This window comes from Amaranthus tricolor, chromosome 15 (assembly GCF_026212465.1).
Source record: "Amaranthus tricolor cultivar Red isolate AtriRed21 chromosome 15, ASM2621246v1, whole genome shotgun sequence".
In the NCBI taxonomy this organism is placed as follows: domain Eukaryota; kingdom Viridiplantae; phylum Streptophyta; class Magnoliopsida; order Caryophyllales; family Amaranthaceae; genus Amaranthus; species Amaranthus tricolor.
The window spans coordinates 17,285,527-17,310,594 of record NC_080061.1 but is presented as its reverse complement, the minus strand read 5'-3'; the positions used below and the strand labels follow the sequence as shown (position 1 = coordinate 17,310,594).

The following is a 25,068-nucleotide window of genomic DNA, read 5'->3' as shown; positions in this document are numbered from 1 at the left end:
TGTACATTCGGGTGATCGGGTCGGTTTCGGACGGGTGTCATTCGGTTCAGTTGTATTTCAGATCTGTTATTTTCGGATGCGTGTTACGACGGGTCACACTTGGGTCAGGTCGGTTAGTCACGATTCGGTTAACGATCGGTTATTTGAGCTATCGGGTTAGCATCGTTCGGTGTTGGTTGAAGTTCGTGTCAAGTAATCAATTGGTCTCGGACTGTCATCGGTTAATAATTGGTTCGGTTTTATCGGGTACAGATGCGGTTTGGGTATTATTTTCCGGTAGAATTCGACTACGTACCACTAATTACCATAGATTGAGTCAATATCAGATTAAGTTGTTAGACATTTTTTGATTGATGATAAGATTCCCCTTAATTAAGGTAAAAATAGTTAAAATGCAAATCAGTTAGTGATTATTACTTTGTTACTTTTACTTGTTTGACTACAAATTAAAATTAAAGTTTTATATTTTTCATCAAATTTGATTAAAAATAGTTAAATAAACATTGACCATTGATTATTAACTCTAAATATATGAAATTATTTATGTATAAAATTTAATTTATTAAAATTTCTATTTACTTTGTTAGATTAACTAATAAGATGATTGAATTTGAGTCGATCATACCTCTATATTAAAATTGGTTCAGGTTTACAACATTTCCATTAAAAATTTGTTCGGGTTAAGTCGGTTTTAGTCGGATCAGGTTCGATTTTGAGCATGATTCGGGTCGGGTATGACTCAGGTCGATCACTATTAGGTTCGGGTAATCTCGATTGACTATTATACGTCGATTATAAAAATCGGTTGCAGTTGGGGTTCGATTTTAAGAATTTTGGTCATAAATCGGATCGGGCGCAACTTCGGTTCAAATAATGTCGGCTCAATAAACCTAAAAAAGAAACATATTTTCGAATCGGTTAACTTTCAATCTCGGTTCGAATTTTCGGGTCGAGTCACATTTGAACGTTGTTGCATGGGCGAGTACAACAAGGGTCTACTATAGAAATAGGAGAAAATAGTTTATGAGACTTGTTAACTCATTTTAAGCCTAACTTAAAAAAAAAATGAATTTAAGTTGAGTTTTTTTACCTCAATTAATCAAATTGGTGGTTCAATTTGATTTATTTATTAAATGAGTTAGGTTTAAGTTAAAACTTTAACTTAAAAAAATCAGTATAATGCATTTAATTAAATAAGTTAAATAATATGTATAAGCTAAATCTAATTCATTTAATATTTTTCTATTTTTCATAGTATCTACAAAATAAACAAAATATAAATAAAATATTTAAAATTAAAGCCTAAAACTACATTATAGTCAATATTAAAAATCATAAAATTAAAATATAAAACTCTAAACATGTGAAGTTAGCGAAAATAATAACTTTTTGTTCTCATTTTTTGGGTTTTTAAGATTGACTCGAGTGTAGCAAAAGTTGAAGATAAAAGTTGTTTTAGTTGCCCTACATAACCAAAAATGTTAAGGAATTTGGGATTTCTATTTGCCTTCCGTTCTTTTCTTTTGGTTGTTTATTTTGCTTTACTTACCTTTCAACCATACTGCCCCTCCATATTTTGTTTGGAATTGCAGAGAATTTCAATAAACTGACTTATTTGAGCTGAAGAATTGTGAAAATGGTGATTGATCTCATACACCAATGACCTCACTGTTTGTCTATAATTTTTATGTTATATTGTTGCATATTTTCATAATTTCTGTCTAAGGGAAAAGGGTTGGGGGAGGGGTGATTGGAGGGTAATCGTGGTACTCCAAGCTGAGTCGTTGACAGCTAAGATCCAGAATTGTGTTTTGAAGTTCTTCTGGCTGCTGAAAGATTCACATCAGTCCCTGTCTGTGGAATTCAGCTCGTCATCTCTTGAGGTGCCTCTGATTCTCTTGCCGACTGTTTGTCTCTTTTGAGAAAGCATCTATTATTATTTGATTGTCACTTCGCATCTCAAAATCAAATTGGTCTAAATTGCTGTATTCTCTACTCTGTAGCCTATTGGTGAATTTTGTGATTCAATCTCTAGTATACTCTGACCCAATCTTTGTTGCATAGCTCTACATTCAAATGGTTACAAACATAGGATGTGATACTACTACTAAAATCATTGATGATGCTATGAAAGATCAAGCAGGCGACCAGGGGCCTGACCCGGAACGGCTTGTGAAAATTTCTGATCGTCTGGGATTAAAGTCGAATCAGGAGATTCTCATTGAAGCTGTGGCTCTTCAAAAGTTGAAGGAGAATGCTGAGCAGGCTGAAAAGAGTGTGGAGGTGGGTTACTTTGAACAACTGATTTCCCTTATTACTCGCTTGCATGACCGCCTTGTTTTGCTGAAACAATCCCAGAGCATTACACCTGTCCCGATACCAGCTGATTTGCTTTCCTCTTTCCCTTGAACTTATGACAGACCCTGTCATTGTAACATCAGGCTGAACTTATGAACGCGTTTTCATCATAAAGTGGAAATATAGACCAAATCTAACCCAGACATGCCCTAAGCCAAGAGACTCACCAAACTCAGCCCGTACCGTGTCTAGAACTCATTTTAGATCCATTTGGGCTCATATAGATGTAGATCTAATCTATAGACCCGTTTTAGATGTGGTTTGTAAAAACCATAGTACGGACCAATAAATTCAAGACCAATTTAGATCCAATTTGAAAATGAGAGCTAGATTAGAGTTTAAGTACAATTCTCAGCCTCTAATATCACCAAGATCAAAAAGGTTTGAAGTACCTTGATGAACTATAACGATTTCAATGAATTAACAATGTTTGAAAGAACATAATCAATGCAATATGACACAATGATTTAATGGCTACGTCCTTCGAGGTGTGATATACTATTTCAATGGAGTACAACAACTCTTACAAAAGAAGTATTACAATTGAGTGATAGATTCAAAGGCTATGTGTTTAGGCTTAGGGGTTTGTGTTTGATGTGTTTGATGAGCATATGAGCTCTCTATTTATACGGGTGATTACATGAATGAGTCAAACATGCTTAAACCTAGGAATTAATAATAATAATAATAATAATAATAATAATTAAATAGCTTCAAGGACTCTGAGCAAATGAAGCAACATCCTAGGATTGGTCTAGAGAGGTTGCTCGTTCAAGCCTTATATGTGCTTGTTCTAGCAGCTTCGAAACAAAAGCTACTGACTTAAACCTGTTCGGTGCTCATTTGAGCACTATACCTGCTCGTTCGAGCACTCTGTTCTTTCACATTCTGTAGGCTTCTGATCTTAGTGCTCGTTCAAGGCGATGTTTTCCTCTGACTGGCTTGTTCAAGGCACCTCGTGCATAATCTTTTCTTTGCCTATTGAACTCATTAACTCACATTCACCATGCATTATTATCATCATAATTCATATGTTTAAGTCACACCTTAATTCCACCATAACTTCAAGAATTAATCCATGCTTAAACCTATTCATAAACACACACATTAAGACATACACTTAACTCACCCATTAATCCATCCATAGAATTCCATTTTTATGCACACTCATAATACATAGACTTGATTGTGCACTCAAGTCACGATATTTGTCTTCAACATTTTTTTATACCTAAACGGTTTGACCCTTTAGACTCCTTGGGTCTAAGGTGCAAAATTTTTAGACCTATGGATTTAGGACTAGGTCTAGTTGGATCCTTCTTGAGCCAACCCTTGACCATCCCTACTTATGATTAAGTGACGTGACATATGGTTGTCACTAAAGTACGTCACCAAAGTTTTTCAATTTGGTTGACGTGGAACATATTATTTTCATATTTTACATTCTCTGGTTGCAAAATGAGAGAAAGGCTTCCATCTTCACATAAGTGCGGTCTCTAAAGAAATAATTAAGGAGTACTTTACACTTAGTTTTTTATTCTTGGATGTTTAATGATTTAGTTTCTAGCTTAATATCTTTTGTTCTTTGACTGTTATCACGCAACTCCTTAAAAAGAGCACTATGAGGGGCCGCTCCAGGCCTCTAAATTTATGGGGTCTTAACTTTTAAAAAGGATATACATGTATAATATTTAGTAGAAAATACAATAATTGAAAGTTTAGTATAGTATTAGGCGCATGTTTTTTTTCAATTTTATGACTAAAGTTCGAATCCTTCCACGTACTTTTTACCTTTGTGTAATTTTCTCTTAAAAGCGAGCAATAATGCTCCTAATTTTGAACATTTTATTTCTTATCTAATAGTAATGTGTTTAGTGAATAAAAACTACTTATTATTACGTAAATCATCTTTGAAAAATGTTGGATGTATATTACTTTAAGTCATATCATCGTTGGATATTTAACATTCCCCAAATTTCTTTTGTGGTAACTATATTGAGTTGTTACAACTTATGTATATTATGTCTTCAATTTATCAATAATTACATTGGCCCACTAGATTAAAATGTTTAGGTCATGCATTATAGCATTTTTTAAGTTCAAAGATTGTTTTTCCAAAAATGGTGTTTTCTCATATGCATCATGTACATATATCCATTACATATATTTTTCTTAAATTTTAATAAATATATATGGATGACCTTATTTTATCATAGCGACTCAAGGCACCTATATTATATCAGGACGACCCTTTTTTGTTACTATGGGAGCTCAATCCCCTCTTCTTTCAAAGGGGACAAGAGATGTCATTGTGAAACGTTTTGGCAGTTTTTGACCATTGAGGCTTCTTTTTTTGACATCATTGTTCAACTCTAAATACTATTTTGGTTATTTTCATAAATTTTCTTTATTTTTCAGCAAAATCCTTTTTAAAAATCAGTGGTTTTATATCTTGTTTCATTAGGCTTTGGAGAGGCAAGGAACCAAATCTAAATGCCATGTAAAAGGTTTGAGCTTGGAAGCTGAGATCACTAAATTGGAAGATTTGATAAGTGGCAAGGGTGAAAAGTATCTTAAAGATTATTTGGATTCTTCTCTATTTGAATCGACAGAGAATTTGAAACTTTTGAAAAAGGTAAGATTGAACAACCATGATAGTTGATAACCTTGGATTTGAATTGTAGACTAGTAATGTAGGTTGATGTTGACTAAGATCCACCTTTTTTTTCTTTTTTTCTTTTAGAGTAGAAAGGTCGGCTAATTATATTATTTATCATGGCTTTTGATACTCGCTCTTCTTGCCAATTTAATGTTGCACAAAACAAAATAATGTTTTATAAGAGAAACGAAAACAAGAAACGTAAAGTTAAAGTTTTGCAAACATAGGAAATGAAAGTGATTTTAATTAACTAATATTAACTAATATAAGTAATATGCTAGTAAGAATGTAGCTTTTTTTCGAAAGGGCTAGTGAGAATGTAACTTAATTATTATGAATTAAGTAAATAAAAAAGATACAAAAATTTTCTTTCCAAATAATTCTTCTATAAAATAACATGAAGTTGAAATGTAAAATATAAGTAAATAATTGTGGGCATAATAAAAACACGTTATGCTAAGTTGAAAAGTCAAGAAAGGAAAATTAATTCCTAGGAACAAAGAAGACATATGACAACGTATGATGAAAATGTAAAATAAGGATAATGTTGTCATTTGATTTAGGGTTATGTTAACCTAAAGCATTGCAAATAGAGACATTTGGTTAGGATAGCCGCATGGTTCTTTTTTAACACCTCTTTTCCTTTGATCTTCTATTGCCTACTTTTCCTTTCTTCAACAAAGTTAGCAAGTATTCAATGATGGAATTCTTATAACAAGTCTTCAATTTTACTTTCTTCAACCTTTCAGATTTTTCTAGTCATGTAATTTTATTCCTTTTTTTTCCGCCTTCAATTTGCATTTGTCCTAGGCAAAGTCCCATGTCGTGTAGATATGTTGGTATGAACAGTTCAACACGAAAATCGATAGGGCGTTCAGTGTTTTGCACTTTAATGAGCCAATCCATTGCTCTTTTCCAAGCCACTTCAGGAGGGATATTTATTTTCTCTAAAATAAGCTCATTCCTAACTTTCCATAGTTGCTAAGCCAAACTTGCAAATTATTCACCTCTCTTCTTCTCATTGTTTTCCATTGTTTTCCATTTTGGCCTACAACACTCCATGCTAGTGCTATGGCGGATCATGGTGCTAGCTTTATGGATAACTTTTGCCATCTTTAGGCCAAAATATTTTGTGAAATAAACACCCTACATCCCTCACATTTGATTTTTCAGGTTCAAAAATTAGAATAGTACGCGAAGCTTTTTTAAGCTTTTTATTTTGTTGTTTTATCACTTAATTGAGACTTAGATATAGGCTAATATATTTGAAAAGCCTATTTCAGGAATTTAGGTTTTTAGGTTGATGCTAATAAGCTTATTAGAAGTTTAGAGGCATAGTTGCCACCTACACAACTCTATGCAAAACTTCAATCATTAATTACTCTAATTACGTAAATCTAAAAATTGTAAAATTTGATATTTGAAAACTATAGTTTTAGACGAATCTAACAAGATCTCACTTGACTATATGCTTTCTAACAAATTAGTGAGAAAACCTGGGACAAAGTTCATTTGTGAATAGTGTAAAAAGTACAAGTGTTCAATTAATTAGGACCGGAAGAAGTGTTTTCCAACATATTTGAATCCTATTTTCTATAGTGTAGCAATAGAAGGTTTTCATATGAGGTTTGATTTCTTTTGTGACAATCCTAAATTAATTAGCATTGTTATTTTATAATTAGTTTTAGGGAAATTCTTATAATCTGAATCAAGGTAAAAAATTTTTTGGGGGAAGCTTGTTTATGATTGCAATTTTTAGGGTTGTAAAGTTTGATAATAGTATTATTGAGTTCTTTGCACCTCTCTCTAGATTATTAATAAGTATGAGTGAAGTGATTTTGAGTGGTTTTGTGTGTTTTTGAAGCATTGAAAAATCAAAATGTTTATTGGGTTGAAGTTGTTTTGATCAAACAAGCTAAACTTGCTTAGAAATCCAATAAGTTCTTGAGTATCAGAAAGCTTATTGTATGAGTTGAGAATTCCACTTGAAAAATCTTGTAGCCTATTTTTAATCTTGGAAATTCTTGGAAAATATAGTGCAAGTGTCATTTAGGTATGAGAATATAATATGCCAAGACTATCTGGTTTTTGTTTGAACAAGTGTGCTATTCGTAAAGGATGTAGGATAATGGAAAATAGGGATGCGAGTTGTGCATTATGAGTTATGACCCTAAACAATTGATACAGTATCAAAAAACGAGATAAGTCGAATTTTGCTTGAAATCCAAAATGACCCAATCTAAACTAAATTGATTCGATTTGAAGTCTAAAGCTGTACTTGGTGTTAAAGACTGCATGTCAAAAAATGACCAAAACTAAAATTTACTCAAGGTAATTGTTGGTAGGAGGGAAAGGCGTTAAGTTTCTCTCCCTCTATATCAAAATTTGACATGGACAAACAATAAATTGTACGTTCTACTTGTATACAAGTAAATACCTTCTAAATTTTGCTTATGTTGGCTTACTTTATAACATGTTCAAAAGTCAAAGGCTAACATATAAAATTCTCCTATAAATATCAGTACCAAATGTAGTGGGTGTCAAATGGGCGTTGTTGGCAAACATCATATTATGGACTTATTCATATGTTCAAATCTAGTCTTTACCGAATGCCAGTAAGCCATGTTTCATAATTATCTTATTTGGACTTCTGTGATGCGTGGACAAAACCATGTCCGAAAGCATCTCAATAATGTTCCTTTAGTCATTTGAAATTAAGGTTTATGGTAAAAACTTTCTCTTGACCTTGCTTTTGAACCCAATTGAGTGTTCTCGGTCCTATGTGAATATGACTGCATATTTGTCTCTCTGTTTCCCTTCATCATGTTGTGATTTGACCTTTTAATACACTAGGACTAGAGTGACATAATAACTGTCTTTCATGGATTTACCTTACTAGTATATAACTGCATAAGAGTCATTCCTTTTCTTCTTCACCATGTTGTTATTTGACATTTGTATGTACTAGGACCAGAGTGTCATGTTTGTAATTATTTATAATGGATTTATGTATTTGTAAATCTTCCTTATTTTCTTTTCTGCGTGGTTTATTGTAGAAGATAACTTCATTATGATTCTATCTACATTAATCAAATCTTGTGCAGGAACTATCAAGTAAATTAAGGGAATTTGTCTCCTTGAAGCGGGTACTTGATGAACTACCAATCGAAGCTGAACTTCTCCAGTATGTTCTCATTTTTCTGGGTTCTTAAGTTTTTATCAAAGATCCTGATCCCTACAAAATTAAATTATAGAAGAGGTTCTTCTCTCTCAGCCAACCATATAAATTCAAGTCCATGTCTTTTGCATATACCTATGATAAAACAATGTAAATGTAAACATGTATCAAAATGTGGGTATTCTTATGATAATAAGGTTTAAGTCACGATAGGGAAAGAACTTAGAGCTTGTTCAAATCGAGGTTTCTTTGATTGTACTAATACTTCAAGAAGTGATATATTGACATGAAATGCAAACATTTTTTACAAAAAGATCTTGGTCTTTCAATAATTTTTACATCAATGCACTTGTATGGTCTTTATAGAAAATGGGCTTGCAAGGCACTAGAGGGCTTCAAAAATGCCATCTACGCTTTTTAATGATGAGTTTTTTTGAGCATTTTTACTGAATGCAGGTATGAACGTCGATTTTCAGAATTAAATGTTCATATGCAGGTTCATTTGTTTAATTACAATACATTTCTGTTGCACTTTCTTTGAAATAAATACCTTTTTTAAAAAAATAATTTGGCTCTTTTGTTGAAGTATAGGATAAACTTCATCAAACACGCAAATATTATGAAACCTATAATGCTCTTCTTGAGATAAAGGACTTGATGCTGAAGGAGACATCTTTACTAAATTCAGTAGATTCACAAGTAAGTAATGCATCAAGTTCTGTACCTTTTGAAGTTTTGAAGTATCTTGCCTGTACAAATTGAATATCCGAGTGTATTATGTGATGGTTATCTGCATGGAATATATGTATTTACCTTTTCCTCTTGACTGATTGATCATTAATGTTTTTATTCTTACAATTACTATACTAAATATTTTCTTTGGTGCAAATTATCTTTGTATCATAAATTAGTGAAAATTTAGTTTTAGAGAAATTTTCACCTTGGGGAAGTGGGTTTTCAAGTTTAAGCAAGGGGGATGCTAATTTTCTTTTAATGGCTCTATGTTGTTCCTTTTTGGATGCAAACTGTATTTGTGCGTCATTGGTATGGTTTATTCCAGAGTATGCTGACAAATCTAATGATAAGATGAGATGAGAGGGTGAGAAATATTTGGACAACTGATTTTAAAAAAGAATGTGGACCCTTGTGATAGTTGAGCCCCTATCTTCCCGTGAATCCAATTTAATTTTGTTTTTTACTCCTTGCCACTTATTGCCGATCCCAAGCTCGGATTATGGAAGAGGATGAGATGTAGTAAGTAGGCCCTGGTGTAGTGAAAAGTATGAAAAGGTTGCTAGGTGGTCGTCTAGAACAGACATGCCACAAGGCCCGAGTGTAGTGTCAAATGAGCAAGGGCTAGTTACTTATACTAGGACATCGTCTAGAAACGGCTCACCATATGGCCTGCGTGTGGTTTCGAATGAGCAAGGACATATAGTGTTTGAGCTTAGGAGGTCAAGGAAAACCAATGGTCTTAGGTTAAGAATGAGATCTTGGTACATTGGTAGCTTGATTGGTATGTTTTTAGAACCGGTGGATATCATGAAATTAATTAACATTTTAGTTCTACAAGACAAAATGGGTTAGACATAGGGCCAAAATGATAGTAGATGAAATGTAGGAATATAAATTGCGATGTTCAAGACGAGATAGACATCGGAATAGAGTTATGTTTATATTGATGCACGAACATCTAAGATGTAGTATAAGTATGCAAAAAGAATGATACAATGAAGAGTGAAAATTTTATATTTTAAAGACATTTTGAACATCATAAGTACCTATGCATCGCAAGTGGGGATAAAGGAATCAATTGAAAGGAGATTCTAGGAGGATCTTCAGAATATGGTGCAAAAATCATTGAATGAGCAACTCTATATCGTAGGTGATTTAAATGGGCACGTACGGATATGTCGCAATGGCTACGAAAACGTTCATGTAGGATTTGGCTATAAAATACTACTGAAGGAGAGTTTGTTTTGGATCTTGTACTCGTATGATTTGTTGGTTGCTAACACATGTTTAAGAAGCTTTGTTTTTAAAAGCACACCCGAGACACGAGGCTCCCTAAGGTGAAGTCAAAAACGCCTCCGTGCATGATAAGAGGCGGCCCAAAGCGCGCACCTTGGCACTGTCTCGCTCGCCTCACGTATCTTGCTCTTTTCTCGCCTCATGCATGCTGGTTTTATTACTAGAAGCTGTTTACTTTGACTGAATTACTCTCAAGTAAAGTTGTTTACTTGGGTTTGGAAGTTGGAAGACAAAGAAAGCCTAAAATTTACCTCTGCAATAGTCCCGTTTGGTGAGTCTAGTCTTGAAGACACCCACCAGGTATGATCATCTTCTTCCTCTTCTTCTCTTCTCCATTCTTCTTTCCTCTCTCTACTCTTCTCCTTTCTTCTCTATGAAATTTTCAAGGGGTTTTTTTTCTCGTTTTTCTCTTCCCTTTTTCTTTCTATTTAAAGAGGACTTTAAATTTTGTCTTTCTTAATGTCGATGTTGATGCCCACAAGGACGTTTATAATTTTGTCTTTCTATTTAAACAAGACTTTTTTCTCTTCTCCTTTCTATTTGTTAATTGATTTTATGGGTTAATGATCTAATTGTTTAATTTTTCTAGCCATTGTATATTAATTGTTATAAATAATAAGATCACTTGCTTAATAATTCTTCCCAATTTATTATACTGATTTGATGTAAATTGATGTGACAATTTATTTTGATTACATTTTGTTATAGTGATCGGATTTAAGTATGTACCTTTTTAATGCTTATGCTATCATTTAATTATTTTTGTGCTACCATTATTATAATCAATTGTCTTGACATCAATACATTATTACTTTTTATTTCTTTTGTTAACTCGATACTATTTATCAACTTATCCTATTATTTTGTGCTAAAGTAGTGTTTATCTTACTTCTATGTTATTGTCATATGAAGTTCATGTTGTTTTATGTATTAAATATGTTTTAAGATTGATTGTGGAGATTTTATTGAAATGTTGCACCTCGCATACAAAACGTGCACCTCCGCCTTGCGCCTCGCGCCGTGGAAAAAGAACCTTTTGCGCCTCGATGCGTCTTGACTCTTGCGCCTCATAAAACGAAGTTAAGAAGAGAGATAGCCAGAACTAGACTAAACGCAATCAAAATTGACTACTTTGTGACAATGATGATGGATAGAGGTAGTTGCCTAAACTATAAGTAATCCTAGAGATAATGTAGCTACCCAACCTTGTTTTCCTGAATGTTTGCCTTCAAGCAAGACCAATAATGATAAAATTTTTGCTGAGGAAGTTGTTGAAGAACCATATTGAGAGGTGACTTCAGATGCAGAAGATACATGGACAAAGTTAAAATCTTGCATCATTCAAATAGCCAAGAAGATTTTAAGAGTGTTCGGTGGGTAGTTTCGTGGTAAAGAAGGATACAACGTGCTGCAATGAGAAGGTCAAAACAGTTTTCAAGGAAAAGAAAAAAAATGCTATCTTGCATTAGAAAAATGCAAGAATGAGGAAAACTTTGCCAAGTATAAAAAGTCAATACCAAGTAGAAAAAAATATATAGAATAAGTATAAGTATATGAACATTCTAGTTTAAGATGAGAACATGAAGGATTGATAGAATGAGTACTTTGGTAGACAATGAGAACGAAGGGAATTCCTAAGAAATACATTAATATAGTGGATATGTTTTAAGAAGTAAAAATGAATATTAAGACATGTGGATGGGCAATAGAGAATTTTCCAATCACCATCGGCTTTTATCAAGGCTCGACCTGAGCCCCTTTATATTTACAGCGATCCCAATTTAGATAACATTACAAGAAAATGTGCCTTGGTGCGTGTTGTTTGCTGAGGACTTTGTCTTGGTAGATGAGACCAAAGAGAGGGTAAATACTAATTTAAAATAGTGGAGACAAGAGTTGGATTCACGAGGTTTAATATCATCTCGGATCAAGACAAAGTACATGGAATGTTACTTTAGCACAAACAAGATAATGTGAGACACTATTATTGCTCCAAGTGGATGCTTCAAATAACTTGGGTCCATATTTTAAAGTAATGGGGACATCTACAAGATGTGAGCCATAGATTAAGTGTAGAATTGAGAGTAGCTACTGGAATATTATGTGATCGAGGTGTTCCCTTAGATTTAAAGTGCAAGTTTTATCGAACGACCATTAGACTGACGGTATTCCATAGATCAAAATATTTCACTTTAGAAAGGATCATAGTAGAAAGAAGGGAGTATCAGAAATGCGAATGTTTTGATAGATGAGTGGGCATACCTTGAGGGATAGAATTCGAAACAGAAGAAGCTTGTCCCTCTTATCGGTTAACACAATTGATTGGGGAGGATTGCAATAGGAAGTGGAACAAGATTCCTTCTTGTATCAGCTTATCAGTGAGCTTCAGCAAGACCCTTCAGATCACCCCGGGTTTACATTAGTGAATGGCAGCCTACAACACAAGGGCAGGGTGGTGTTGGCCCAAAAATCAGCCTTCACACCCAAGTTACTCCACGAATATTATGATTGAGCCGTAAGTGGTCATAAAAGAGAACGAAAGACATATCTCAGATTAGCAGCAAACCGGTTTTGGATTTGGATGCGTAAACAAGTCATTCAATATGTTCGTAATTGTAATATCTGTCAAAGGCAAAAATCATCTCACCTACAATCGGCAGGACTTCTCCAAGTCATTCAATACATTAGTAGTTGCAATATCTTTTAAATTGCATGGGTTCCCAAATTCTATAGTGTCCGATAGGGATAAGATCTTTATGATCATTTTTTGGAGGGAGTTGTTTCGATTACAGGGCACCAAGTTGTTGAGAAGCACGACTTATCATCCCAAAACCGATGGTTTATCAGAGATAGTGAATCAAGCCTTCGAGGCTTATTTGCGATGTTTAATCAATGGGAAACCACGGGTTTGATTGGGGCGAATATTGCTATAACATGACAACAAACTCCTCCACCAATTTCTCTCCATCTCAGGTGTTATATGGAAGAGCCCCTCCTTGTCTCCTTCGAGGCAGCCATGACCACACCGTCGTCCATCACCTTGAAAGATGCTCCTGGTTAGAGACACAGTACTTGACGAGTTATGTCTAACTCTTTTAAGGGCACAGCACAGAATGAAACACAATGCTGACCTGAAGAAGAGAGGCATATCCTATGAGGTTGGCGACTGGGTATACTTACAGTTACAACCATATCTGCAGCAAACCATAGCAAGGAGATCGTGTGAGAAGCTGGAAGCTCGGTTCTATGGGTCGTTTCAAATTGTTGAGAAGATTGGAGCAGTGGCATACAAGCTGAAAATTACCTCCAACGAGTAGCGTGCACCCAGTATTTAACGTCTCCCAATTGAACAGTTCATGATCGATTACGGCTTCGGCAGAGATACCAACACAACTCGATCACGATTTGGAGCTAGTGGCAGAACACAAATCAATTTTAGGGGTTAAGAAAAAGGGTTCTCAATCACAGCATGTGGATGAAATCTTGATCACATGGCGCAGGTTACCAATAAGTGAAGAAACTTGGGAGATTACCAAAACATCTGTAATCAGTTTCCCTCTTTCTACCTTGAGGGCAAGGTTATTGTGTGGGAAGGGGGTAATGTTACAAATGATGGGCAGCAGTAACCAGCTTTGAAGTATACATATAGCCGACGGGGAAGGAGAGACATGTGCCATCATAACAGGAAGTAAAGTGTCTTGTGTGGGTCTTTTGTTTTAAGTAAGTTTTAGTTGATGTCGGGTGTCTTTAGGTGGTCAGCTATTAGTAGTTTTTTTAGAAGTTTGTTAGATTAAATAATTCTTGTGGCCTCCCTTCCAAAGCCTATAAATATAAAAGTTAGAGGGGTATGAGGAAGCAAGTATAACTAGGGAAAAGTAAGAGGTGGAAACACTTGGAGCAAAGGATAGTTTGATTATCCTTGTGTAATACTTTGACATTGCAATAATACATTTTTTCATTTTCATTCTGTTATTGTGGTTTGTATTTGGGGCAGAATACATATCATGCCTGTCATTGTGGAGTAGGACGCAAACTAGGGTTTGAGAGTTTGGCCCTGAATGAAATTCAAAAGGCTATAATTGGATGCTATTCTGAACGAGAAGAGGAAGACTAATAAGGATGGAGATGGTGATAAGAAGAAGAATTAACGGTGTAAGGTCATGGAGGTTTGATATGATAGAACTCAGGGTCACCAAATGGGATAAAAAAAATAATTTTTGTACCACTAGGAAAAGTCGTAAACACAAGGTGAACACATGGAATTTCCTAATTTTAACAATGTGTGGCAGATATGTTTTATCATTTCAGTGAGTTAAACTTGCGTCGGATATCTTTCTCTTGTATCACTAAGATATGATTGAGCTTTTTTCGGGTGGTTGTGTGTTTGAGAATCTGAGATATTCTTTTAATGGAAGAATAATATTTTGAGACTCCTTATCCTTACCAATTGACTCTTTTTCTTCCGTAGTGGCAGTCGTACATTGGGGCGTCGGATTGCCTCGGCCCCGTCATAAATTTTAGATTCTCTGGAATTTCTTCAGAAAAATTGTAAAATAAAATGTTGAATATCTTAAGTAGAGATGTCATGGCCCCTCGAATTTCTAATTTTATTTGTCTAATTGCTAAAATTAATTTTAAAGTCTTGCCACACTGGGTCCGCCACTACCTGGATAACAATTTTTTTTGAATCCATGTTTACATTATGTCTGTTGCATCCATGGAAAGCGCTCCGTATGTATGTTAATTTGTTATGTTTCCTTCTTGCACATTGACATGGCATGTAGCCTGCTCTTTTTGCTACTTTTTTATTTAGTTATGATTGCTAGAAAGTGTTTAATTTCTTGTTATAATGAAGATTTTTTATGTCATTGCCACAGAGCTATTACAGAAACATCTTAGGGCTATTAGTTAACATTACCCTTGTTTATGATAATCATATCATGTAGGGTAGGCTCCAATCATGCTTGGGATCTTGAGCTCAAAAAGAGATGGCCTTTATGCTTCTTACATTTTATGGTTAGCTCTGGCAGATTTGCTGATTGTCGTTTGCCATGATTACACAATTTGTACAACAGTTTGTAGATGCAATTGGGGACCCTGCTGGTCGTACAAAACTTATTGATTCAATGGAAGCTATTTTGAAGGGAATTCGGAAGGTAACTTGAGTTCTTACACAGGTCTTCAGCCATGTTACCTAGAGCATGCATGCTACCTTAAGTTGATTTGCAACTTTTAAGCGTGAATATGGTTGATCGATCCCTTGTTTTTTTGTCAGTTGTGAATTAATCCCTTAACTTTTAATTGGTGAAATATAGCCCAGATTTTTTTCCTAATGTGAAATTAAAACCTATTAATATCTCTAGTATGATTTTTGCTGGAAAATTGTAAGATAAATGCTTATTTTACGTCTTCAACTTGATTAACGTAGATCTACTTGAGAAACTGTGTAGTGAGTGGAGGAATCTACCTGCATTAAGCCTTCATGACAAACTCAAATCTCTAGAAAAGCCAATACTGAACTGGAATAGATAGCACTTCACTGGTATTGATGAGAAAATAAACAAACTGGAGACTGCAATACATGTGTTACAAACAGAAAGTGAAACAAGAAATCTCAACAACATGGAGCAAGCTAGATTGAGAGCCATACAGGTACATCTACCAACATGGTTGATAAGGAAGGTAAGAATGTGAAGACAAAAAGGCCAGATCATTGTAATTTAAACAGAAAGACCATAACAAAAATCTTCCATGCCATTACAATGTGGAGGAGAAAAAGAAATGAAATTGTAAAAATCAAAATAAATGATGAAACCATCCAAGGTATTTCCAACCTAAAATAAAGAATTAGAGAACACTTCTCCAATAGATTTGCATAGAACAGTACTCCAGAAAGTCAGTTAGAATTGGATGATCTCTCAAAGATCAACTCTGATCAACAAAGGTTTCCTGAAGAGAGAGACTAAATTTTGAAGAAGTAAAACAGGTTGTGTGGGCATGTGGTACTGAAAAGGCTCCTGGCTTTGATGGATACACCTTTAAATTCTTTACAGAAGTTTGGGAGGAAATAAAAGAGGAAGTCTATGCTTTTGTCCTTGAGTTTTTAAACAAAGATAGGTTCCCAAAGGCAATTAATATTACATGAGTAACATTCATTCCAAAAATCCAGCAACCTGTTACAATTGATGACTACAGACTTATAAACATGGTTGGAGCATTATATAAAACTATCAACAAGCTACTTTCAGTGAGATTGAGATGTGTAATTGCCCCACTCATAGATGAATCACAATTTGCCTTTTGTGATGGATGGGAAAATTCCAGATGGAGTTTTAGCTGCTACTAAATCAGTGCAGTGGACGAAATGGAAGAAGGTTGGTGACTGGTGCTCTCTTGAAATTATATTTCTAGAGAGCTTATGATTCTGCAAAGTGATCTTTCCTGGAATAGGTAATGAGAAAGACGGGTTTTGGTAGGAAGTGGATTGGATGTATAAATGCAACATCATTGTCAATACTGCTAAATGGTTAACTTTTTAAACCTTTTAATATGGAAAAGGGCTCAGGCAGGGTGATGCGTTATCCCCTTACCTTTTCATACTGGTTAATGAAGCACTAGTAAGCCTGTTTAGAAGCAGAAAGCAAAAGCTACATAGAAACAGTTGAAGTTAGCAAGGACAAAACAAAGATTACATCATTGCCGATACCCTAATTTTGTACTGAAAAACAATGAGGTGGTCAGAAACTATTTCAGAATATTTGATGTTTTCAGTGTCATGTCTGGACTTAAACTGAATTAACATAAGTCTAGCATAATAACATGGCAAAATAAAGATATTAAGTGGGCAGAAAACATTGCTTATATACATAGATGCATACACTAAAAGTGCCCGTTCATGTATCTAGGTTTATAAATTGAAAACATGAGAGCCTGTTCTGACGAAGGTGATGAATAAACTACAATCCTGGAAATCAAAACTCCTGTCTAGAGGAGACAGGAAGACTTACACTCATTTAAAGTGTGCTCAACGGCTTGCCAATATACTATATGAGCAAGTTTAAGATGCCAAGTCTAGCATAATAACATGGCAAAATAAAGATATTAAGTGGGCAGAAAACATTGCTTATATACATAGATGCATACACTAAAAGTGCCCGTTCATGTATCTAGGTTTATAAATTGAAAACATGAGAGCCTGTTCTGACGAAGGTGATGAATAAACTACAATCCTGGAAATCAAAACTCCTGTCTAGAGGAGACAGGAAGACTTACACTCATTTAAAGTGTGCTCAACGGCTTGCCAATATACTATATGAGCAAGTTTAAGATGCCAAAGTTGGTGGCAAAGAAAATCACTACTATGCAAAGAAATTTCTTTTGGCTGGTAGCAATTAAGAAAAGAAGTCCATCCTGCAATGAGTTGGTCCAAGATTGAACTACCAAAAGAGCAAGGTGAGCTAAGTGTGGGTAATATTTTTCTGACGAATGTCGTATACCCCTTGTCGATTACCCACTGCTCTCCATCCTCAGTTTCTAAGGGCTGCCTACTGTCCATGGGTATGAACAAGAAGACAGAAATTGTACAGATGTCTCACGCAAGATGGAATGGCAATCAAGAAAAGTAATGAAAACAGAATGCTTGATTATCAGAGAGGAACTCTCCCTTGAGCTCTTAGAGTGGCTCAATAATCCCAAGTGCCATACACCCAATTATCAATACAAGCATGAAAACAAACTAAACCCTCTAGGGCTATATATACCTATATTTGAAGTTAAAAACAGACTCACAACAAAAGAATGCCAGCTCATCATAACATAGCCGATATAAAAAAACTAACAGATAATGTTACTCTAATTATTTATTGCTCTTATGTCCTCCTTTCCATGACAAAGAACCAATCACTCTTCTTCAAATGGTGGTGGAGATATTCAGAGGATGAAAATTCACTATGGAAGAGAATTATCAAATCATTACATAATATAAAAGGAATAAAAGCATCAAAAGAGGTTTTGGGCACAGTCAAGGAAAGAATGTGGTCTCAGATGATGAAGAAAGACAAAGAGGTGGAAGTAGTAAGAAGAGTATTGGGAGGGCATCATAAACAAAATAGGAAAAGGAGACAAAACCTTGTTTTGACTGGACAAGTGGTGTTCCCTAGTGTCTCTAAAAGTGCTGTTCCCTGGACTTCATTCCTTATCTATGCATCAGTCAAATGGGATATTGGCAACAAGAGGTGTGGTCCTGACAACTAATATGGAGAAGAAGGCTCAATGAACATGAGGAAGAAGAGATTAATAATCTACAAGCTTACATTGAAACACAGGAGCCAAAAAAGGATAAAAAGATGGTATTAGATAGAAATGGTCAAAGCATGGTTTATTCTCTACAAAAAGCCTATCTACAAAGTTTTGTGAAGGAATAGCCCCGCTAATGCCTAGCCATATCACAAATTTTATATTCCCGAACCTAGCTCTACCAAAAGCTCAGTTAACTTTATGGCTTGGTTGTATGAAAGAGGAATCATTGAATATTCACAAGCCTTATGCCCTTTCTGTAACATAGAGGTGGAGACAAATAATCATGTAATGCTCAACTGTAAATTCTCATGGTCGTTGTGGATGAGCATCTTTGAATGGTAGGGTTTAAGGAGTACAATACATAAGGATTTGAAAAACTTGGTACTAGGATGGAAGGGGCTTTTGTATAAATGGAAGCTAATAAGACTGTGGAAGTCAATTATGTTCCGTGTCACTTAGAGTCTATGGTATGAGAGAAACCAAGTCAAATTCGAAAATAAAATCCTTAACTTACAAAAAGACATTCAAATGCTTATAATTAGGGTGAATGTATAGGTTGGAGAAGCAATAAGGAATATGCAAACCATGATCTTTTTTCAGCATGGATACCATCATCACTACTACATAGGTGAACAAAAACCTATGTAACTTGAAGTCGGGTACTGATGTTGGATACTGGTACGTGTCAGAATGTCGGATACATTTAATTATTCAATTTTACGCATAAAATGAAGTGTCTAAGTGCCATACCAATGTTCGAGCATCAAAGATCGGACACGGTTACGTGAAGCATAATGAAGTGTCCGATTAACATAGACTAAAACAGTTTCCCATTTTAAGTAGATATATGCTCATGTATGATGCTTGTGTTGGTGTATAACTGGTGTAGTGTACTAAACCTATAATTCCTGAGCTGAACATTAATCAGGAATGCCTTCATGCACATTGCTGCAAAAGTTATAGAAGAACATAAATTAGTTAAAAGATTAGCTAGGAGCCTCTTGATTCAGAAAGCAGTAGGAGGAATTATGCTTAAAATGTTTGTGTAGTAACACCTGTAAGATATAGCATATATAGTGTAACAATAATTATGTTGGTGTTGTAACAAATTGGATACATGCTACATTGGCTTTTTTTTCCATCCCTATGATTTTTATGCCGGAGGTCTTAGTTTCCGCGATTACAGAACAGTAACATTAAGAATCCATTTAAGTCAAGTATTTCATTGATTTTATTAGGACTTGTGTTATGACATTTCCAATGTTCATATTCATTTGTGTTTATAATAGCATTGCATATTTCAACTTCTTTTCCTTGAAACAAACCAAAAAATCTATTGATTTTGTTAAAAGACATTTAATTTAATCTATTATGTTGGTTCTATTTTGTTGTCGAACACTTGATGGGGATATGCTTATGAGGGGAAGTTCTGGGGTCTATTTCACAACAGGGGAAAGTTATGGGGTCTATTATTTCACAATTGACAAAAGTTAAGGGGTTAATAAACCACTTTTGGGGTTTTTTAGCGTGAAGAATTAAAATAAAAACTAATCGAGAACTTGTCACGGAAATGTTTGATTTCTAATAGTGCTGAGATAATTAATGACTACCATTCTACTAGAATATAAAGGGTCTCAACTCTCAAAGTATATTTCTTGTCAAAGCTTAATCACCACCTAGATAGTACCAAGTCATGTTTGTTTTTGATTGTGCCAAGCTTGGTTAATGTTTGCTTCCTCAGAAGCTGAATACAATTCTAATTTTATGGTGAACTTGTCTTGATGTGTCATTCAGAAGCTTGAAAAGGTACAAGTCGGACTACAATTGGGGCAAAAAACTTTTGATACCCTCGGGGAACGTTATAGCGCAGCCATTATGAATCAACGTCATTGTGCTGTCCTCTTGAACGATTTTCAGGTGAATTGATTATGCTGGACTCGGTAATGTTTATTACTAGAGGAAGCCATTTCCATATATTTATGTGCTTGTTGGTAGTCTTTCAAGGAGCCTCATTAAGGTAGTACCTTTGGTAGTTTTCCTGCACATTTGATGCTAGGTTTTGTCTGCTTACTATGGTAAGTTTTTCTTACTCATGTATTTATGTACTTTGTTGTCCTCTCATTGAGTATGTATATATGTATAAAACTATTAATTCATAATCAAATAGGGTTTCTGTGTTTAGTTCTCTTCATAGAGGAAGTAAGCACTCAAAGTGTGAGAACTTGTGTGTATCATAGTGCTAAAATGCGGTTTACGGTTAGATTGCAATAATGGTCATGGTGATTCAGTAATGGGGTGATGTGGTTGGCTTACCACCAAATATCAGCTTCAATGAGATATCTTGAAACTGGCGTAAATATTTTTTTTTTCCAACCTTACAATTTGGTTAGTGCCGATTTGATAGTCTTGAAAAGCTATATAACTCGGCCAACGTGGTCTTCTTTTTACACTATGGGGTACTTAAAAATAAGATTGGCATTGCCTTGCAACAGCCGGTTTTCAACAGGTTTTGATCTGGTTCACTTGTGCAATTGGGGTACTATAACCTCAAGAAAAGAAAAGTCTTGTGGCTGGAATGCATTTCTTTTCCCATTGTAAGCTTGTCTACGCCCCTAAAATGTGGATTATGAATAGCTATTCAGTTCCAGTGTGCAGTTAAGCCTTTGGTATTCCTACATGAGTCCTGCGTGTGAGGTTTGAAAAATAGTTGTTGCTTATTCTTTTTTTCCCCAATCATAAACTTCTGGGATATGAATGTGTTGGATGATTGGATCTGATAGTCTTCTATCAGTTCCAGTCATTGCACATTAGGCCTTCAGAAACTCGTCAATTATAATAGAAAATTGAGGCTTTTTCCATTGTAACTCTGTAGTGAGCCTTAGTTGAATACTGGATGACTTTTATCGAATGATAATTACTTGATGCTTTGAGGTTGGATATCCCCTTAGTGTGATAGATTTTAGGTCAATAAAATATGGTATAGAAGAAAGCAGGTGAATTTGTACAGTGCACAAAGAAGATAAATCAACTTCAGAATGGCCGAATGCTTACGCTTGACTGCTAGTTAAGTTAAATTAGCACCTTTCAAAAATTGGCTTTTTCTGTCATAAATTTCTATTTCTGGAAGGGGGAAAGTGTTGAAGGGGTGAATATGGGTAAGTGGGGGCCGGGAGGAATGAGACTTGAAGAACTTATAGGGTACGCCCAGAGAATATGACAGTCTATTCTATTGTATACTCATTCCTGATTACATACAACTCCCAATAGGTATCGAACTAGTAGTTTTTCCATTTGTCTTGGATTCATAAGCCTTTTTGTTTCATCTTCTTTTACTGTTCTTTTAACTCTCAAGAGGACAAAATGAATTAGGAAATTGACTTTTCTTTGGTTGGCTTATACACTCGACTTTTCCTGGATTATTATGAAGAGGTAATCCATGATTTTCTTGCTAGTGTTATATGAATAGCAAAGAAACAATAATAAGAAACTAAATATCTTGTTGGCTTTATGAATTTGTCTTCTTTTTTTTGGATAACTGAATAAAAGTCTGCCTTCTTGATAAATATTTAATATAATACCAGTGTTCATATTTGTTTTCTCTCCTTTTTACTTCCTATATTGTGATTTGTTATTGATGCATAGTTTTATATATTGTCATGGCTCTTCTGCCTGGTTGTGCCACAACAACATTAATTATGTTAACAGCTGTGTGATGAATTGGTTGTAATTGCATTCTTTATGTCAATCAGTTCGGACTTTCATTTTCACTGATGCTTCTTTTTGCTGTTCCTTATGGAAAATATGACCTAAAACCAAATAGTAGCTCTGAGATTCTATTCAGTGATGTCTTTAATTGACATGTTATACATAAACAGGAAAGCAACATTCAAAGGGAAAGTTAACAGGCCTATTGTTAGAGATCCTGGCATGTTCAAAATGATTTTATGTTTCCACTCCCATGAACCATAGAGCTATGGTGCTTCTCACAGTTTCTACAGTGTCAAATTCTGCTCAACTCAAGGTTGATGAATACTGGAGCTAATATTAAACACTTGTAGTTTTTGGCAGAAAGAACTAGAAATAGGGTGTTTTTATGCCCCCACAAAAGTAAAGAAATTAGGTTGTACACTAGTTAGTATTTTATGTAGACATGAACATTATCAGGGACACCATTAGAATTAGCTAAATAATCTTAAGTTTTTTTAATTTTTTTTGGACTACTCCTTTGTTGTAAGGCTCAGGCATGTTGTTGTTGTTGTACTATGCTATAACAACAGAATTAATCCCTATTTTTTCTCTTTTTTATTAATTTGATATACAACCTCTTCTGCTTTAGCCTCTAATTTTCGGACTTTTGCTTTTCGTCATTACAGGAAGAATATAGAAAGAATGAGAGACTCAAAAAGGAACTTGCACGGCTTGAGAAGCAAAGGAGCCAAGCTTCCTCCTAGATCTGTTTTTCATGTATATCAGCTTATGATTTACAATTGTGAGGTACACTTCATAACTAGATAAGTAACTGTATTACAGTCATACTTTGAGTGAGCTATCATCTCTTATATTTTTCTCAATTCCAATGTTTTAATGATTTGAAAAGTTTTTCATATTTGAACTATTTTATATTGGTTTCAATTTATGTACTCCACTAGTATTTGTCGAGGAACCAACTTAACCAAAAGCTCAAGCTGATGGTTGAGGCCCCTGGATATGTTATATACTCTAACAGTATTGGATTTCTTTTACAATCAGTGTTGATGAAAAGTGGACTGGATTTCTATTTTGGATAACCACATTAATCGACATAACAGTCAGAAAATACAAACATACACAAATAGACACATTCAATATGGTTATGTCGATTAATATAACCATATTAACCATATACAATCTGTTCGGCCGAGCCGAGCGAGGGTCTAGCAATGCCCTTTTCTGCTATTTGAGTTATGTACTTAGTTTTAGTGTATTTATGACACTTTAGACTTAAGTTGTAACACTTATATGTTCCACTAAATATATAGTACATGGTATGTATATCCTTATTTCTATACGTCCAATAAACGTTCGCCATTTAGAGTATATTAGGACCCCTTTTTCTTTTCCCAATACTAATTTGATAATCTTGTTTCATGTATCAACGCTAATGTTCCTACTGATTGAATTAACACCAAGTACAAAATACTTTACCAATGATCGAGTTAAAATGATATCCCTACAGATTTTGAATCAATTAATGCATTTGACCACTTGAAGATGAAGTGCACACAAAACAAATAACACAATGTTATTACTGTGACACATTATAAAGGTTGTATTCATATCTATTCATAAATTATCATAGTCTATATGCTAATCTTGACTATTTGAACCGGCCACACTTCAAACTTATATAGGTGGGTTCTCTTTATGTTTAAAATATCCGCGTGAATGGATACTTCACCAAGAGTTATTCTACTCTAGGCCTTGAGAATTTTTAATGGACAACTACCTCGTTCATCACATTTCAAAGAAAATTTGGTCATTAATTACTTGTTGCTTACAAAATTCAAAAGAATTACACCACATTAAATTCAAGACACGATGTCAATCGCATGTGAATTGGGCTTTCCCTTTGACGCTTGCTCAATTGAATCCCTATTCATATTAGTGACCAAAATCAGTGAAATTGAACTTAGTATTCACATAATCAAGAGTGATGAACCTTTTTGTGATAAGTTCTTGCACTAGGAAGTGCCTAAGAGTATATGATGAGATTTAAAATTATATAATTGGCTATAAGCTCTACCCAAAGTCGTTGTACAATCTGTATGTATTGCCATCGATGATATAGGCTTTGGAAACAAAACATATCACAAACATGAGATTGCTTAATCATTTCGCTTCATTTGTCGCTGAAGCTAATGCTATAAATTCTGCAAACATAGTGAAGTCGGTTATGGATATTTGTTTCCAAGAGGACCATGATATAGCATGTAACAACCCGTTAAAATATCGATTAAATTAAAAAATAATTATTTAATAAATAATTGGTCAAGTAATATGTAAAATAAATATTTGAATATATTTTTGTTGTCCGCGCGTTTTGTTGCGTAACAAGTTTATCGCGTAACGACTTTTGGTGTCTAAGAATTAAACCGAATAATAAACTAATTAATTCAATTTATAAAAAATTAAAATGGGTAATATGAGGAGTTGTGGCTGGTTCTTAGGTGGGAAATTTGATATTCTTGTTTCAAGTATCAATGCTAATGTCCCTACTGATTGAATTAACACCAGGTACAACATACTTTACCAATGATCGAGTTAAAATGATATTCCTACAGATTTTGAATCAATTAATGCATCTGACCACTTGAAGATGAAGTACACACAAAACAAATAACACAATGTCATTACTGTGACACATTATAAAGGTTGTGTTCATATCTATTCATAAATTATCATAGTCTATATGCTAATCTTGACTATTTGAAGCGGCCACACTTCAAACTTATATAGGTGGGTTCTCTTTATGTTTAAAATATCCGCGTGAATGGATACTTCACCA

At 34.6% G+C, this 25,068-nt stretch overlaps 1 protein-coding gene across 5 annotated transcripts; it reads left to right on the top strand.

Annotated features, from left to right (window-relative positions):
* The first annotated feature begins 1,416 nt into the window (after positions 1-1,416).
* LOC130801793 (uncharacterized) lies at positions 1,417-24,327 on the top strand. 5 transcript variants are annotated; one of them, XR_009039668.1, is made up of 10 exons: positions 1,426-1,883; positions 2,065-2,283; positions 4,823-4,993; positions 8,122-8,201; positions 8,652-8,691; positions 8,787-8,894; positions 15,302-15,382; positions 20,319-20,441; positions 22,400-22,545; positions 22,898-24,196. XR_009039668.1 is itself a non-coding variant. In XM_057665677.1 (9 exons), the coding sequence occupies exons 2-9, from the start codon at positions 2,077-2,079 to the stop codon at positions 22,973-22,975; spliced, it is 888 nt and encodes a 295-aa protein (XP_057521660.1). In that variant the 5' UTR covers positions 1,428-1,883; positions 2,065-2,076; the 3' UTR covers positions 22,976-24,174. The 5 variants fall into 5 exon arrangements, 4 of the variants coding, with proteins under 4 accessions (XP_057521663.1, XP_057521662.1, XP_057521661.1 ...); XM_057665677.1 differs by lacking the exon at positions 22,400-22,545 and having other exon boundaries at positions 1,428-1,883; positions 22,898-24,174; XM_057665680.1 differs by lacking the exons at positions 4,823-4,993; positions 22,400-22,545 and having other exon boundaries at positions 1,417-1,883; positions 22,898-24,327.
* Positions 24,328-25,068: the final 741 nt, after the last annotated feature.